This window comes from Leishmania infantum, chromosome 30 (assembly GCF_000002875.2).
Source record: "Leishmania infantum JPCM5 genome chromosome 30".
Classification (NCBI taxonomy): Eukaryota; Euglenozoa; class Kinetoplastea; order Trypanosomatida; family Trypanosomatidae; genus Leishmania; species Leishmania infantum.
Window position 1 is genome coordinate 1266253 of NC_009414.2, and position 14241 is coordinate 1280493.

General features: G+C 59.0%; 5 protein-coding genes across 5 annotated transcripts; all 5 read left to right on the forward strand.

Moving 5' to 3' along the window:
- Nucleotides 1-1430: 1430 nt before the first annotated feature.
- LINJ_30_3490 (putative DNA ligase I) lies at nucleotides 1431-3434 on the forward strand (the record flags this gene model as incomplete). Its single annotated transcript, XM_001467166.1, has 1 exon — nucleotides 1431-3434. The coding sequence occupies one exon, from the start codon at nucleotides 1431-1433 to the stop codon at nucleotides 3432-3434; it is 2004 nt and encodes a 667-aa protein (XP_001467203.1).
- A 699-nt stretch (nucleotides 3435-4133) lies between these two features.
- On the forward strand, nucleotides 4134-4565 carry LINJ_30_3500 (conserved hypothetical protein; the record flags this gene model as incomplete). Its single annotated transcript, XM_001467167.1, has 1 exon — nucleotides 4134-4565. The coding sequence occupies one exon, from the start codon at nucleotides 4134-4136 to the stop codon at nucleotides 4563-4565; it is 432 nt and encodes a 143-aa protein (XP_001467204.1).
- A 1112-nt stretch (nucleotides 4566-5677) lies between these two features.
- LINJ_30_3510 (conserved hypothetical protein) lies at nucleotides 5678-6883 on the forward strand (the record flags this gene model as incomplete). The annotated part of the gene is made up of 1 exon (XM_001467168.1): nucleotides 5678-6883. One exon carries the CDS (start codon nucleotides 5678-5680, stop codon nucleotides 6881-6883), a length of 1206 nt encoding a protein of 401 aa, XP_001467205.1.
- Nucleotides 6884-7806: 923 nt separating this feature from the next.
- On the forward strand, nucleotides 7807-8241 carry LINJ_30_3520 (putative zinc-binding protein (Yippee); the record flags this gene model as incomplete). Its single annotated transcript, XM_001467169.1, has 1 exon — nucleotides 7807-8241. The coding sequence occupies one exon, from the start codon at nucleotides 7807-7809 to the stop codon at nucleotides 8239-8241; it is 435 nt and encodes a 144-aa protein (XP_001467206.1).
- Nucleotides 8242-9128: 887 nt separating this feature from the next.
- Nucleotides 9129-10259, forward strand: LINJ_30_3530 (putative casein kinase 1; the record flags this gene model as incomplete). Its single annotated transcript, XM_001467170.1, has 1 exon — nucleotides 9129-10259. The coding sequence occupies one exon, from the start codon at nucleotides 9129-9131 to the stop codon at nucleotides 10257-10259; it is 1131 nt and encodes a 376-aa protein (XP_001467207.1).
- Between the last annotated feature and the right edge of the window lie 3982 nt (nucleotides 10260-14241).

Sequence of the window (14241 nt, forward strand, 5' to 3'; positions counted from 1 at the left end):
TGCTTTCGTCTCCTCCATCTCGCTTGTCTTTCTCCCTTTTTTGGCTTCTTGTCTTGTGTTGCCTGATTTTGGGGATCGCCTTCTCTGTCTTTTTATGTGTGATGCACTGGAGGATAAAGAAGCGGTGCAGGAGGCGAATGACTGAATAGAACACCGTACGAATAGCGATGCTTCAAGCGGTGTTTCGATGGCGGATGGGCGTTGTTCATTCGATGCTCTTTTTTATTTGGTATCGGCGTGTGCTCTGGTTTCTTTTAGTGGTTTGCCAGTTCCTCGCTGTGTGTGTTCCACTCTCCTCGTCTCTGTTTCTTGTCCACCCTGTTCTACCTCTATTAAAGAATGAGCATGCAAAGAACACCCGCAACGACAAGGCGGATCTCTGTGATTCGTCGCTGCACAATATCGATCACCGCAGACGTTTTAATGTGGGTGCGCTGTCCAACGAATGTCGTCACAACCCCTCGTGCGTGGTGCGGCTTTTTTTTTTGGCGCGTTGCCACGGACGTCGGCGCGCCGCGCGCGCGGTCTTTCGATGTGCTCTCACTCCATAGTTGCCGGCCTCCGACCCGTGATGATGATGCCAGCATATTGCTTTGCTGATCCACGCCACAAATGAAGGCCACGCGGTCGTGCGGAAAGAACGAATGCGACGGTGAAATCAAGCAAGGCTGTTTTCTCCTCTTCACGGCTGACGGCAGCGCGCAACTCGTGGATGAGCACTCCATAGCGGACAGCCGATGCCTTTTTCATCCTCTGTGTGCCCCCTTCGGCTTCACGCTGGGCACCCTTTTCTCGCTCCTGCTTTTTCCTTCGTCGCGCTCTCCGCCGGGACCTGCGTGGAAGAGTTCCAGGAGCGGGACACGCGCACACCCTTGAATCTACACTCGAGCGCGGATGCACTGTGGGCAAACGCCGCCCTTCGTGACCGCACCTCCTCTCTCACGTTCGGTGGGCCGCAAAAGCGCTTGCCCCAGCACGCGCACGTGTAGGGCGCAGTGAGTGCAGCGGGCCTCTTGCCCTTCTTTCTACTTCATAGACTCACCCACATTCTCATCACGCACAGAGACGACACGTGAGCGCCAAAGGCGTACCTCGCTATTTCCTTGGCATACACTGCAAGTGGGCTCGTTATGCGTCAGACCACTTTCGAGCGCTTCGTTGAACACAAGGCCCAGGAAGGCGGTCCGAGTGGGACCGCCGCCCCGCGTGAGGAAGGCAAGAAGGCAACTACCGATGCAAACCGCGAAGATCGAAAGCGGCCCCGGGAGGAGGAGAAGGTAGCGGGCTCTTATGTATCGAGCACTCCGGCCTCGAACGCCGCCTCTCGTCTGCGGACAAGCTGGAATGAGCCAACGAATGCCTACTACGCACAACACGTTGCAGAATACAAGGCGCTGGTCGCTGATGTGCCGCCGCCGACGGCGACGTCCATGGCGAAGCTCTTCCAGGAGTCCTCCTTCGATCCTGTGACGACGTTCGAGGCAGTATGGTTGCCTCCCCGGGTCCCTGTCGCGCCGCCTACCGCTGGCGCATCTGAGCCGGTGCCGTTTGCGGCAGTAGTGGACGTGCTGGCAGACATCAGCGCCACCGGCTCGCGGCTTGAGTGCTTGAAGCAGCTCACCTTTCTTCTGCTTGCTGTTATCGAGCGGTGCCCAGAGGACTTGGTGCCGGTGATGTACCTGGTGATTAACAAGCATGCGCCGCAGCACGAGGGCGTGGAGCTAGGCATCGGCGATGCGGTACTGGTGAAGGCGGTGGCCGAGTGCTGCGGCATGACGGAGGCCCGAGCCAAAGAGGCGTACCGGCAGAGCGGCGATTTGGCGGAAATCGCGCAGATGCACAAGCAGAAGCAAAGCACGCTCATGAAGCCGAAGCCGCTCTCCGCTCGGAGCGTGTTCAAGACATACAAGGAGATCGCGATGATGAGCGGCAGGGATGTGATGCGGCGGCGGTCAGACTTGATCAAGGGACTTTTGCGCGACGCACAGGGCCCGGAGGTGAACTTGATTGTGCGTGGGCTTCAGCAGAAGATGCGCATCGGCCTTGCTGAGCCATCCGCCTTGGCAGCTGTGGGGTACGCCTTCGCTCTTCACTTCCTCGGAGGCGCGCAAATGCACAAGATGGACGAGGTGCAGCTGCAGACGTTGCTGAATACCGGCGCCGACAGTCTCGCGCGTATCTTCTACGAGGTGCCGAGTCTCGACGTGGTCCTGAGCGCCGTTCTTGCGAACGGCTTCATGACCTTGGTGCCGGGTAGCTCCATCGCGAAACGGTATGCGAAGGACTTGTCTATTCGGCCTGGGCTGCCAGTGAAGCCCCAGCTAGCGTACCCGACGAGCAGTATCACCGTCATTCTGGACCGTCTACAGGGCAAGAAGTTCACGTCGGAGTACAAGTACGACGGCGAGCGCGCGCAGATCCACTATGACAAAGACAAAGGCTTCCATATATTTTCTCGCAACTCCGAGACCCACACCGGCAAATACCCGGACGTCATTTCCATGCTGCCAAAGGTCTTTGACCCAGTCGAAGTACAGTCTTTCATCCTCGATTCGGAGGTTGTGGCGGTGCATCCGGAGACCGGGGCCCTTCAGGCATTCCAAGTGCTGCAGCATCGCGGCCGAAAGAACATTGCAGAGGAGGATGTCAGCATTCCCGTCTGCGTGTTTGTGTTTGATATCTTGTATTTCAACGGAGAGCCGCAACTGAATAAGACACTGCAGCAGCGTCGCGAGCTGCTGTGGCGGTGCATCCATCCCCTTCCGGCAAAGCTGTCCTTTGCCACTTACTTGGATTCCGACAAGGTCGAGGACATGCAAACGTTTTTGGAGAGGTCCATCGCGGACGGCTGCGAAGGATTAATGGTGAAGACGCTCGATGAGGAGGCCAACTACACCCCCGCCAAGCGCTCGCACTACTGGCTGAAGCTGAAGAAGGACTACATGGACGGCGTCACCGATACGCTGGATCTTGTCCCCATCGCCGCGTTCCACGGCAAGGGCAAGCGAACTGGCGTGTTCGGCGGCTTCCTGCTGGCGTGCTACGACCCGAAGGCGGACGAGTACCAGAGCATCTGCAAAATCGGCACCGGCTTCCAGGACGAAGAGCTGGAGAAGCTCACGCAGTCCCTTAAGCCGTTCGTGGTGGACGACAAGCCGCGCTACTACCGCGCAGGTGGGGAGGAGCCGGATGTTTGGCTCACCGAGGCGCAGGTGTGGGAGGTGAAGGCGGCGGACCTGTCAGTGTCGCCAGTTCATCAGGCAGCCGTGGGGCTTGTGGACCCCAGCAAAGGCATCGCGCTGCGCTTTCCTCGCTACCTGCGCCAGCGCGAGGACAAGAAACCCGCAGACGCCACAAATGCACAGCAGGTGGCGGACATGTACAAGGCGCAGTCCTTGGCAGTGCAGCACGAAGCGAACGGGGACGCCGAGTGAGCTGTCACGCTGAAAGGGACGCGCTGGCGCATCTCGCGATCGCTCTTTGTCGCCAAAGTCTCTCTCGTTGCGAGCGGCGTTCTTGGCCACATTTGCTTTCTTCTTCACTTATCCTGCAGCGCACATGCAGCGTGGGCGTCAAGTCGGAGGCGCCCTGAGAGGTCCGCGGTGAATAACCCCATCATAGCCGCGCGTTCCCACCATCTCTTCCACGCATACACACACACACACACATCTTCACAAAAGGTGATAGTGTCGTGAGACCATCGACCACGTGGCAGTGTGTCTCCCCCGTCACGCTCGTAGCAGTCTGCCCCACGGTGGGCTGTGGCCTGCCCAGGTAACCCCTGATCCTGCGGAGGTTCATGGCGCCTGGCTCAGGAACTGCATTTCTTGAAGTTCATCTCTCTTGCTTTTTTATACACATCCTCTTCTCAACCATCCTTCCCTGCCGGAGCACCACACTACCGGGCTGCTTCGTTCTTGACGTCGCTGCTGACCCCACTTGGGCCAGTGCCGCAGCTGCTGTGGCATGGGCGCATCTTTGTAAGGAGGCGTACAAACCGCCTTCATGACCGTTTCGCCACCACACGGCATTCGCCTCTTCCTCTCTCCTCTCCGGGCCAGCCACAAACGCACACACGCACAGGCGACGAAATCTCCGGATCCTTTCACGACGCAGCCGCTCCCCTCGTTCTCATGGGTACCTACCTCTCCCTCCTGGTGCGCAAGCGACCAAGAGAAGATGGATCGGACGACGCATCCTCTGCAGCCGGCTGCAGCGCCTCCCATGCGGCGTCTCTTCCACCCTCCTCTCTCTCACACCTGCTTCGAAGCTTGCGATATCGCTGCGCTTCCCCGAGCCGTATCGGGTCGGAGGTGTGCCGTTCCGTTGCGGAAGATGAGGCGACGCGCCGCACGTACGGCTGTCACGCACACGTATACGAGACCGACACCGTCGACGGGAGCCACGGCGTGGCCCTGGCGTGGCGCGTCGACGAGTTTGCTTCGCCTCTGTCGGCGCTCTCCCTCCTCTCACTGTGTCGTGTGGCCAACAGCTGCCGCAAAAAGACGCTGGTGACGACTCCAAAAGGCGAGGCAGTAGTACTAGCCTACGCCGCCGCCCTGTAGGAGCGGTGGCCGTGCGCAGGTGCACGCACGTGCCCACAGAGCAGGATGGGCGACCGCGCTTGTTGCTTGCTTCTTTTTTTTCCTTTACCGTACTGCTCTCTCCCGCCTACTGTCCACCGGCAGGTGGTGGGCCCACTACCAAGCGAAATGGAGCGGCAAAGCTCCCACAGACCCGTTTCCCTCAACAAGAACGGTGCTGACCGTTGCCTGGGGGCGTTTCTGTCTACCCTGCTCCTCCTCGTGGTGCGCCTCTTCTCCGCGGCGAGAGATGTGCAACCACTTACACACCGACACCCACGCCCACACACACGCGTACACACACACACATATATATATATATATATATACATATATGTACGTAAACGCACCCGTGCATTCCTTCGACTTTTGTTCTTCTCCTGCATCTTTTTGTGCCCGTCGTTCTTCCTCCGACTCTCCGTGCCATTTCGCTTGCGCGCGTGCTTTCGCCTGTCACCCATTATGCATCCATCAATGAGGCAGCCGACAAATCGGGCACATCAGTCTCATATATGTTCGTTTGCCAAGCGCGTCGCCGCTTCTGTTGCTCTCGTTGTGCATGTGCGTACTCGTGTGTGCCCTTTTCACACTTGCGCACAGAGACAAAGTAGAATAACAGCAGCAGAGTGCAGAAACATACGAGTCTCCTCTTCGCCTCCCTTCTCTTCCCCGGCCTCTTCCCAGCGAACACGTCGAGCTTACACGCAGGGGGGGGTAACAGCTCACCTATCATCTTTTTTCGGATCGTTCTTAGCGTCTCCCTTGCATTCGCCTAGGAAGGGCTAGACAAACGCACATCCCTCCCCCTCCCTCAGATCCTTCACTTCCCATAGAGTCTTGATTGCCACTCGCCTGCTTTTTCGTCTTTACTGCGGGTGCTTCGCATCCAGTGATTAGCCGAGCCGCCATCGCGCGTCGGTGTCGCCACCCCCTCCCTGTGCCTTACCGTCTGTCGTGCAGACTCACAGGACTCACTGCTCTTTGAGGTACGACAGTGGTCCTTCGACCACCCCTCACAGCAAAGAGAATAGAGACATCATACACCAGACAGAGTCACACGTACGCGCGATAAGAAGCCGTCGACATCACACGTCATGGCAGCTCTTGCCGCGCTGGAGAAGGAGGTGGCAGACCTGAAGCGGGTTCGCGTCTTCAATGAGACGGTGCGCACCGGTGTCGAGCGCGTCCTGGCAAGCCTTCCGTCACCTGAGAATGAAAAGGATACATCCACCAAAGCTCGAATTCTACTACTTCGCAGCCAAGCGACCCTCTTGCTTCCACGCGTTTCGCGGGAGGCGGAGAAGGATCTTAATGCGGCTCTGAAGCTGCAGCCTGGCTCGACAACGACGTGGGTCGAGCTCAGCGAGTGCCTGCTCCGTCGCAATGCCTTTAAGGAGGCTTGCGACGCACTGGATAATGCTCTGCGCGTAAACCCGGCGCATACCGAGGCGTTGTGCAAGTACAGCCAAATCCAGCGTAACCGCTGCGGTGAGGAAGGGGTCACGGCTGAGCAGCGCAAGGCGTACTTGGAGGACGCCGTGGCCAAGGCCCGTGCAGCCGTAGGCTCCAACGTGGACGACGCAGACGCATGGAACACACTGGCGCTGTCGCTGCTGTCAAAGGTGACGCTGGAGGGCATGACGTTCGACGGCGTGCGCAAGGCACTGGCGGCGATGCAGCAGGCAGAGCGGAAGTGCCCCGAGGACCCTGATGTTCCGTACAACAAGGCCGTACTGGAAAGCCTTCTGGGGCACTTCGGGGCCGCAGCGATGGACTACTGGAAGGCGCACGCCCTCGACAAGGACCGCCTCAAGGGCACCCGCCACCTCTCGGAGGAAAACGCGAAGGTGCTGCTGCGTGCGCAGAGCCGCATGAGGACGTCCAGCGGCATTGGCAAGCGTGACTTTCAGCGGATCCGCACCCGCATCGAGCAGGCCCACAAAAAGTACACGCAGAGCACCTCCGCCAAGGTCGTTGGCGTATTAGACATAGTCACGGAGCCAACGATGCAACCCGTCACGCTGCTGGTGTCCGATGGCAAGGGTGACTTTGGGCTTTTGCTCTTGCACGAGGTGCGCCCTACGTGTTTCAAGATTGGCGACGTCATTGCCTATCCCGTGACGACTCCTGTCGAAACCATCACTCACAACGTTGTTGCCTGCCCGGGGGTGGTGGAGGAACCGTTGAAGCTCACACTGAACCATGCGTATCCGAATCCCAAGGGCATACTAGTGAATGGTCAACCACTGCCCTCCTCTGCGCATGTGCCGCTGCAGATGTCGTCTCGCCTCTTCGCGTGAGCTGAGCAACAGCGCCTCTGCGTGCTGCTGGGAACGGAGGGGGCTGCATTGGACGCCGCTGCGCTCCCCTCTCTTCCCCATGCGTTTTGCACAGTACGCTCTCTCGCAGGCCGGTTTAGCTGTGGTGACAGTCGTTGAATGGGCAGGAGATGAGGGGCACGTAAAATAATCCACGTGTCGGCAGCCCTTTTTCGTAAACTGTGCGTGCGCGCGTACCTGCGTGTGCAGCGCGCAGTGCAGCGCCACATGAGGGCATGACGAAAAAAAAAGCATACAGAGGAAGAATGAAGACAAAGGCGGATAGCTGAAAGCGAACCGCCTTTTCCCTTGCGTGTACGTTGCACGCACGTCTGTGCGTCTCCGACGTGCAGCATGGATGCGTCCACCTCTCCCCTCTGCTCGACCTTTTGCACGACGTGATGGCGATTGGCATCGCGCTGCTCAGGGGATTGTAGGCGGCGGGGTGACGTATGCGGATGTATGGAGAAGCAGCGTCTGCGGTGTGCGCCCTCCCCCCTTGGGCCACCATCCACCCCGCGCCCACGTGCGCAGAGGATGCCGGTGCGCCCATGCTGACATCTTTCCTCTGTCACCGCCACTTCAACAATGCCCACATCTTTTTGTTTTTGTGCTCTCTTCTGCTGTTGCCCTCTGCGCATACGGCGCATCCGCTGACAACGCCTGCATCGCTGCACACGTTCGCTCACCGCTGCTTCAGCAGCGTAGTCGTGCCGTCCCCACAAGCGAGAGAGCGGGAGGCAGAGAGGCAAAGCGACAGACGAGGGCGGCCGTCTCCTCCGTGGCCGTCGCGGCGTGGGCACTGCCGCTTCGCTATTGGCGGAAATTTCCTGCATCTTTTCCTACGGTTACTTTCTTTTTCTGTCGTTGTTGGGAGCTCGTGGAGGACCGCCTTGTCAGCGGCCATGGTGAGGCGTCTTCGCACGCGCCTCGCTGCACCGAGCGGCGGCGAGGGCGGCTTTGGCTGCGCCTTCTGTGGCGCTCACCTCTGCATCGCCGAGGACATCGTCTCCGACAACTTTCGCGGCCGCCACGGCAAGGCCTTCCTTGTCTCCCGCTGCGAGAACACCTACTACGGCCATCAGGAGGAGAAGCAGCTGATGACGGGGCTGCACCGCGTGCGCGACGTATTTTGCTCCAACTGTGACCAGTACGTCGGCTGGGGATACGACTTCGCGGTCGATGAGCGCGAGATGTACAAGATGCAGCGCTTCGTGCTGGAGCGCCAGCTCATTCGGGTCATCACTCACGGGCAGCTGCGCGGGGCCCTGGGCTACAGCATCCCTGATGGCAGCATCACCTTTGCTTTGCCTGTCGCGCGCTCGTATACATTGGAATAGCCGCAGGTGAGGAAGAGTGGTTTGGCCGCACTTGTGTCTCCGCACAGCGTTGCCACGGTACTCTCTAGACGAGTTTCAATCATCCCTGCGCAACGCCGCGGCGCATCAACCGAGTGCTGCAGGCGGCGAGCTCCCTCATTCATCGTCTCTTCTTCCATTATTGTGGGGCGGCCGCTCTTCTCTCTCTCTCCCTCGCCGCTCTGACGTCCACTCGCAAAACGGAAAGCAAAATAAGGATGGCTCAACCCCTTCTGCTTCGACACGTTTGCTGTTGCCTTTTACTCTCTGTTGCACTGCACCAATGCGGTGGCGTTGTCCTTCAGTTTACTTGCTGGCGCCCCCCCCCCTCAGCAGGAAGCGGCATCGATGATCGACAAGCGCGCCTTCGTGCGGCTGCCACTGAACGAAACATGCGACCAAATCGGAAAAAAAAGACGACGAAAAAAAAGAGCTCGAAAAGGCACGGGGATGCACCACAGCGCCGTGTTTTGCCTGCGCGACTCTCTTTGTGAGGCCTACTTTCCGCGTCCGTGCGCCTCACAGCTATACCCCCCCCCTCCCCCCGTCTGGAGTCGGTGCTGCGTCTACTGGCCTGTTTTCTCGCGCGCCTTGCAGGTGATGACACCCGCTTACGTGCCGCTCTTCTTCATCTTATGAAATTCTGTGCCATTTCAGCGTGTCCCTCACCTCTATCGTTGCCGTCTGTCTCTCTTTCTCTGTCGACGTGCGAGTGGTACGTGGCGTTGCTGTTCTTTTCAACCCTTCGCTATTCTGCAGGTGTCTCTTGATCTACTTATTTATATTTTTCTTCGAGCCGGTCTCTTCTCGGTGACACGATGCAGGCGTCTTTTCAAAAGCACAACCAAGCCGAGGCCAACAACGGCGCCATGGGCACAAGGAGCAAGCGTGCCCAGGATGTGTTGATCGGCGGCCGCTTCCGCATTCAGGAGCGCTTGGGCGGTGGCGCCTTTGGTGAGGTGTTCAGAGGTGTCGAGTTGAACAGCGGCCACCCTGTTGCCATGAAGATGGAGCTGACAAAGGATGGCCATCGCTCACACCTCAATCTGGAGAACCGAATCTACAAAAAATTCAACGAGTGCCCGGTGACTGTCGGCATCCCGAAGTCCTACTACTGCGGTCGCGTGGGCGATTACACCGTCATGGTAATGGATCTTCTCGGCCCGTGCCTGGATGACCTCTTTGAAGTGTGCCACCGCAAGTTTAGCTTTAAGACGGTCTGCATGATCGGCATCCAGCTCATTCAGCGGCTTCAATATCTTCACAGCGTCGGCTACCTGCATCGCGACATCAAGCCAGAGAACTTCGTCATGGGCGTCGGCGCCAACTCCCATATCGTGTACGTGATCGACGTGGGCCTCTCAAAGGCGTGGCGCGACTCTACGGGGAAGCATATTCTGTACGCGGAGGGCAAATCGCTGACTGGCACGGCACGCTACGTTAGCATCAACACACACCGGGGCATTCAACAGTCTCGGCGCGATGACCTCGAGTCCGTCTCCTACCTGCTTGCCTACTTCGCGCGCGGCAACCTACCCTGGCAGGGGCTCAAATCACCAAAGAGGGATGCACGCTTTGAGCGCATTCGTGACGTCAAGACCGCCACGTCGCCGGCGGAGCTGTGCAAGGGCTATCCCCGTCAGCTGGCCGATTACATCGAGTATACGCGCTCCCTGGGCTTCGAAGCAGAGCCAGACTACAGCTACTGTGTGGGGCTGTTTTCTTCGGCGATGGCGGACATGGGGGAGCAGTACGACTACTGTTACCAGTGGATCGACCGAAGCGAGGCCGAGGTCAAGGCCGCCTCCGACGCGCGGGGGTCCGCTCATAGCCTGCGCACATCTGGGGCACAGACCAGTGTTGCCGTTGGAGGCTCCAACCTCATGACCTCCTCCGTCTTTGTGGGAGACAGCGCGGTGAACGAGATGAGCAAATCCCTTCTGAATAGCAACTTTATGGAAGAGATCCAAGACTACTACGGCCTTAACGATTACATCTGAATTTAACGCCGTAGGAGACAACGCTCTGCAGGTTCACGTTGATTTACCATGGTGTTGTGGCGAATCGTTTTTTTTTTTAGTGCTGACGAAACGATGATGGGAGAGAGCGACAGAGATTGAGGGGGAGGAGGAGGAGGAGGGGCAGGGACGGACGTCGGAAAGACGAAGCTGAAGTGGCTCCTCATCGTGGAGGTCACGCCACTGGTCGGGCGCGCATCTTCAGAACGAACACGCCCGTAGAGGCCTCACTACCTTCTGTCGACTGCGATTCTTTGCTGCTGCCCGGGTCGCTCTGTTCTTCAAGTGAAGTGTGCTTTCCCGCCTCTGCGCACACCCCAAGTCTTTCATTGCTGCCGCATTATGCCGCTTGCTTCTGCTTCTTTCCGTGTGCATGCGCTCGACCTTTTCCCTCTGTCCTCTCTTGGTCCCTGATGTTCCCCTCCATCGCTTCCCGAACACGCGCGAAGGCTTGCTGTGCTGTGCCCTCCATGATGTACGTCTCTTTGCCTGTATTGTGTTGGCAGTTTGTGTTGTATGTGATCACGTATCCTCGGTGGCTCTATTTTTGCGTTTGATGTGCAATGCCGTGCTCCTCCTTGTGTGCTGTGGCGCACGCTTCCGTGCTAAGTGAGGTGCGGTGCTTTCTCTCTTTTTTTTTCGCCGAGGGCCTGCCATGTAAACATCCGTTTCCCGCGTGACTGTCAGTGACTGCCAGTTCCTGCCCCGTGTCTCTCTGTGCGTGTACCGCACGTGAATCACCCTTATGATTTTTTTGTCTTGTTTTGTGTGCTTCGGCTTTGCCTCGTTTCCATTTACATACGCGTCGTATAAATTTTTATTTCGCATATTTGTTCGGAGGGTCTCTCTCTCTTTGCATCTCCGCGCACCCGCGCCGAGATGGAGGACGAGGCTCTTTCCGTATGCTCTGGTTTACTGCCACTGCAAGCCATTTTACACACCCTTTTCCGATGTTCTCTTGAACTGTGTACAGCCGTTGTTGTCTTTGCCTCTGTCTCTCTCTTTGTGTGCACAGGCCGCTCTGTCGACGCGTCGCCGCGTGTTCTGTCCTGAACTTCTTCTGCTTCAACTCCACAGCCACGCCCGCTGACCAGACATACTGCCCCTCTCCGCTTGTGAAGTTTTCGAAAAGAAAAATAGCACAAATGACAACAACACACCAGCACAGCACGACAGCCGTGACATCGTTTTATGCTTTCCTTTCCCTTCCCTTCGCTGCACACCTTCTCGCTCATTTAGGCGTCTCTTTCCTCGCATTTCTAGCTTCGCTGGAGGTTCCCCTCCGACGGATTAACCCAGAAAGTGAGGGCTCCTCCGTCGAGTGCTGATTGGGATTGGCAAGGGGACAGCAGTTGACGCTGTTCTGCTTGTGCATCTTGATTTCTCGGTGCATGTTCCTCTCTGATCTCCTGCAAAGAGACGTGGAGGCGAGACGCGCTGGCGGACGTGCTACGTTCCCTCGTATTCGAGGATTTGTGATGCTCGCGGTGTGCCGTCTGTACAATCCTCAGCTGAATGACATTCCTCATTTCTTGGTCTTTTCCTCTGACCTGCGTTTTCTACTGAGATGAGGCTGTCGCAGTCTCGAGACCCAACCGTGCTCATTTGCAGCGGGTAAGGAAGGCGGATTCGCTGGGAAGTGGACCATTGGATTAGCGCGTTGCGTGACGAGCGAGATCTCGCAGCCACATCATCCTGCAACATACGCGCGCGCCTGTCCTGCTCCAGCAGCCGGGTTTGGTGGAGCGGTCGCATGACAGGGGGCGGTCGCTGGCTGATCAAGGCTTGCCCGCGTCATCCGCGCCGCCTGCGCCCCCTCGATGCAGCGAAAAAGCCGCGCAGAGTGGCGGCCGGGGCTCGCCAGCGGTGACCTCGGGTAAGGCCAGACCCCGAACGTCGAGCTCGACTCGACCTTGCGGGGCACGCATGCCTCAGAACCACGTTGGTGCCTCGCGGCGCGCCGCCGATGCTGCCGTCGTATGCCTCAGCGGCCCAAATAACAGCGAGAGTGTCGCTGTATGGACGCGTTTTTTTTCCCACGTTCCCACGCAGTCATCGGATGCCTGGGCCACTGCTCACCCGAGGGTGGGGAGCAGCTGAGCCTGAGTTCGAAGAACTCGGCATCATTGAGGCACGCGCACACAGATTTGCGCCACATTTTCAGTTTCTCCTCGCCCGAAATTATCACCACAAAGGGCCGTAGCGCGCTACAGGCGCGGGGAAGACAAGAGTGCACTTTGCCCACGCTGAAGCAACTCTGTGCTGGCTGCTTTTATGGATTGAATCGCTGGATCCAAAGAGCACCCCGAGAGAACCACGGGCGTTTATGGCTGGGCCGCCGGCGTCACGGATGCCTGTGAGCACGCTCTATGGGCAGCTCGCAGCCGTACTGGCCAACGCCGTGGTGGAAGCAACGACGGGGGGGGTCAGCGCAAAAGGGTGGCGGCAGGCATGGTGAGAAACACGCGCCGTTTGTTGCGGGCATGACCGCCAAATATGAAAGGCGACATTTCGGAGCCTGTGCCGTCTGCCGGCGGCCACGGCGCCGATGCGCATTGCCAAGCGAAACGACTGGAAGATGAGTCAGGACGCCGCTTCCAACCGACTGGCCGAAGCAGGGCTCCACCCAAGACGTCGCGTGGCGGGGCTGGGGCGCTTTTTTGGGGAATCTCCGTAGCCTGCGCGTGGGCTTACGCGGGGGAGTTCCAACCCCAGACCCGCCATACTTAGCGAGCGGGCCCAGCCGCCCCTCCCCGCCCCCTCCCCCCCTCTGCGCGGAGGAGCCTCGACATCCGCTCACCACGCGGGCCCGAGGGACGACCCCTTCTAGCGGACGGGCGAAGCACATGCCACCGCACAGCGGCGCGGAGGGCTGAGCAGCAGCGGGCCTCCGCATGGCCGGGAGGGGCGCGCAGCACCGGTGAGACCCAAAAGCGCAATAAGAAGCGGTGGCGAATCACCCCCTGAAGGAACCGAACGGGCGAAGTGGCCTCCACGCGGCAAGGCCCGAATCCCACCCGCGGCCCATTCGCACGCGCCAAACACACCCTCCCTCGTGCCAAGTCTGTGGCTTTCTCCGCCGTTGCGGGGGGGGGTCGTAGGCCGGCGGCCCCCCCCCCCCCCCACGATGGTGCCCCGCGGCGCACCCGAAAGAAGCAACGGCACCAAGGGCTGGGAGTGTGACGTTGCGAGGAGCAGCGGATGGCTCTGCCCCCGCAGCCCCTTTAGCGCGCAACAGAAAGGCACACGCCACATGGCCACCCAAGATCTCGACAGCACAAAAGAAAAAGCACGGCGGGCTTCTTCGGAGATGGAGGACAAACCGTGGGGGTGGCGAACGCGCCTTTCATGCCTCTGGCATACGGGAGGCTTTTTGCGCGAAGCGATGCAGGAGTCGGGGCAGCGGCGCGGACTTGCCTCAGCGAGAAAAGGTGCTGCAAGGCGCATGGCAGACGGCGCACTCTCAGCGGACCAGCCGACGTGCAGGACGGGTCCTACGTAACGCTGCGGCGGTACCTGGGGTATTGGTCGCCATCTTACGATGAAGGACGTGGCCACGCGGGATGTCGTCGCCGCGGTCCTCCACGGGAGGAGAGGAGGCTACGAGCAAGTGCCCCAGAGCAGCAGGGCCTCGCGATTAGTGAAACGCAGTTGCTGCGCCTTTTTCGTGAAAAAGGAGGGAAAGTTCCACTGGCGCCGCCGCGAGTGGAGGGATGCCCCCTGCCCCCCCCCTCCCCCCAAAAAAAGGCGACAAGGTTGTGCGATGAAGAGAGAATTGTGAGGATGGAAGCGCGGCATCATAACTCCGAAAGGTTCTGCAACTGCGCTTAGCGCCCCATGCTTCGATAGGCCTGGCCGCTCTGCGAGCTTCACGCACCTTCAGAAAACTGCAGGAAGGCAGGCGCATATCTCACTAGAGTCATGCAGATGGGCAGGCTGGAACCCGCGCAAAAGGATGAAATTA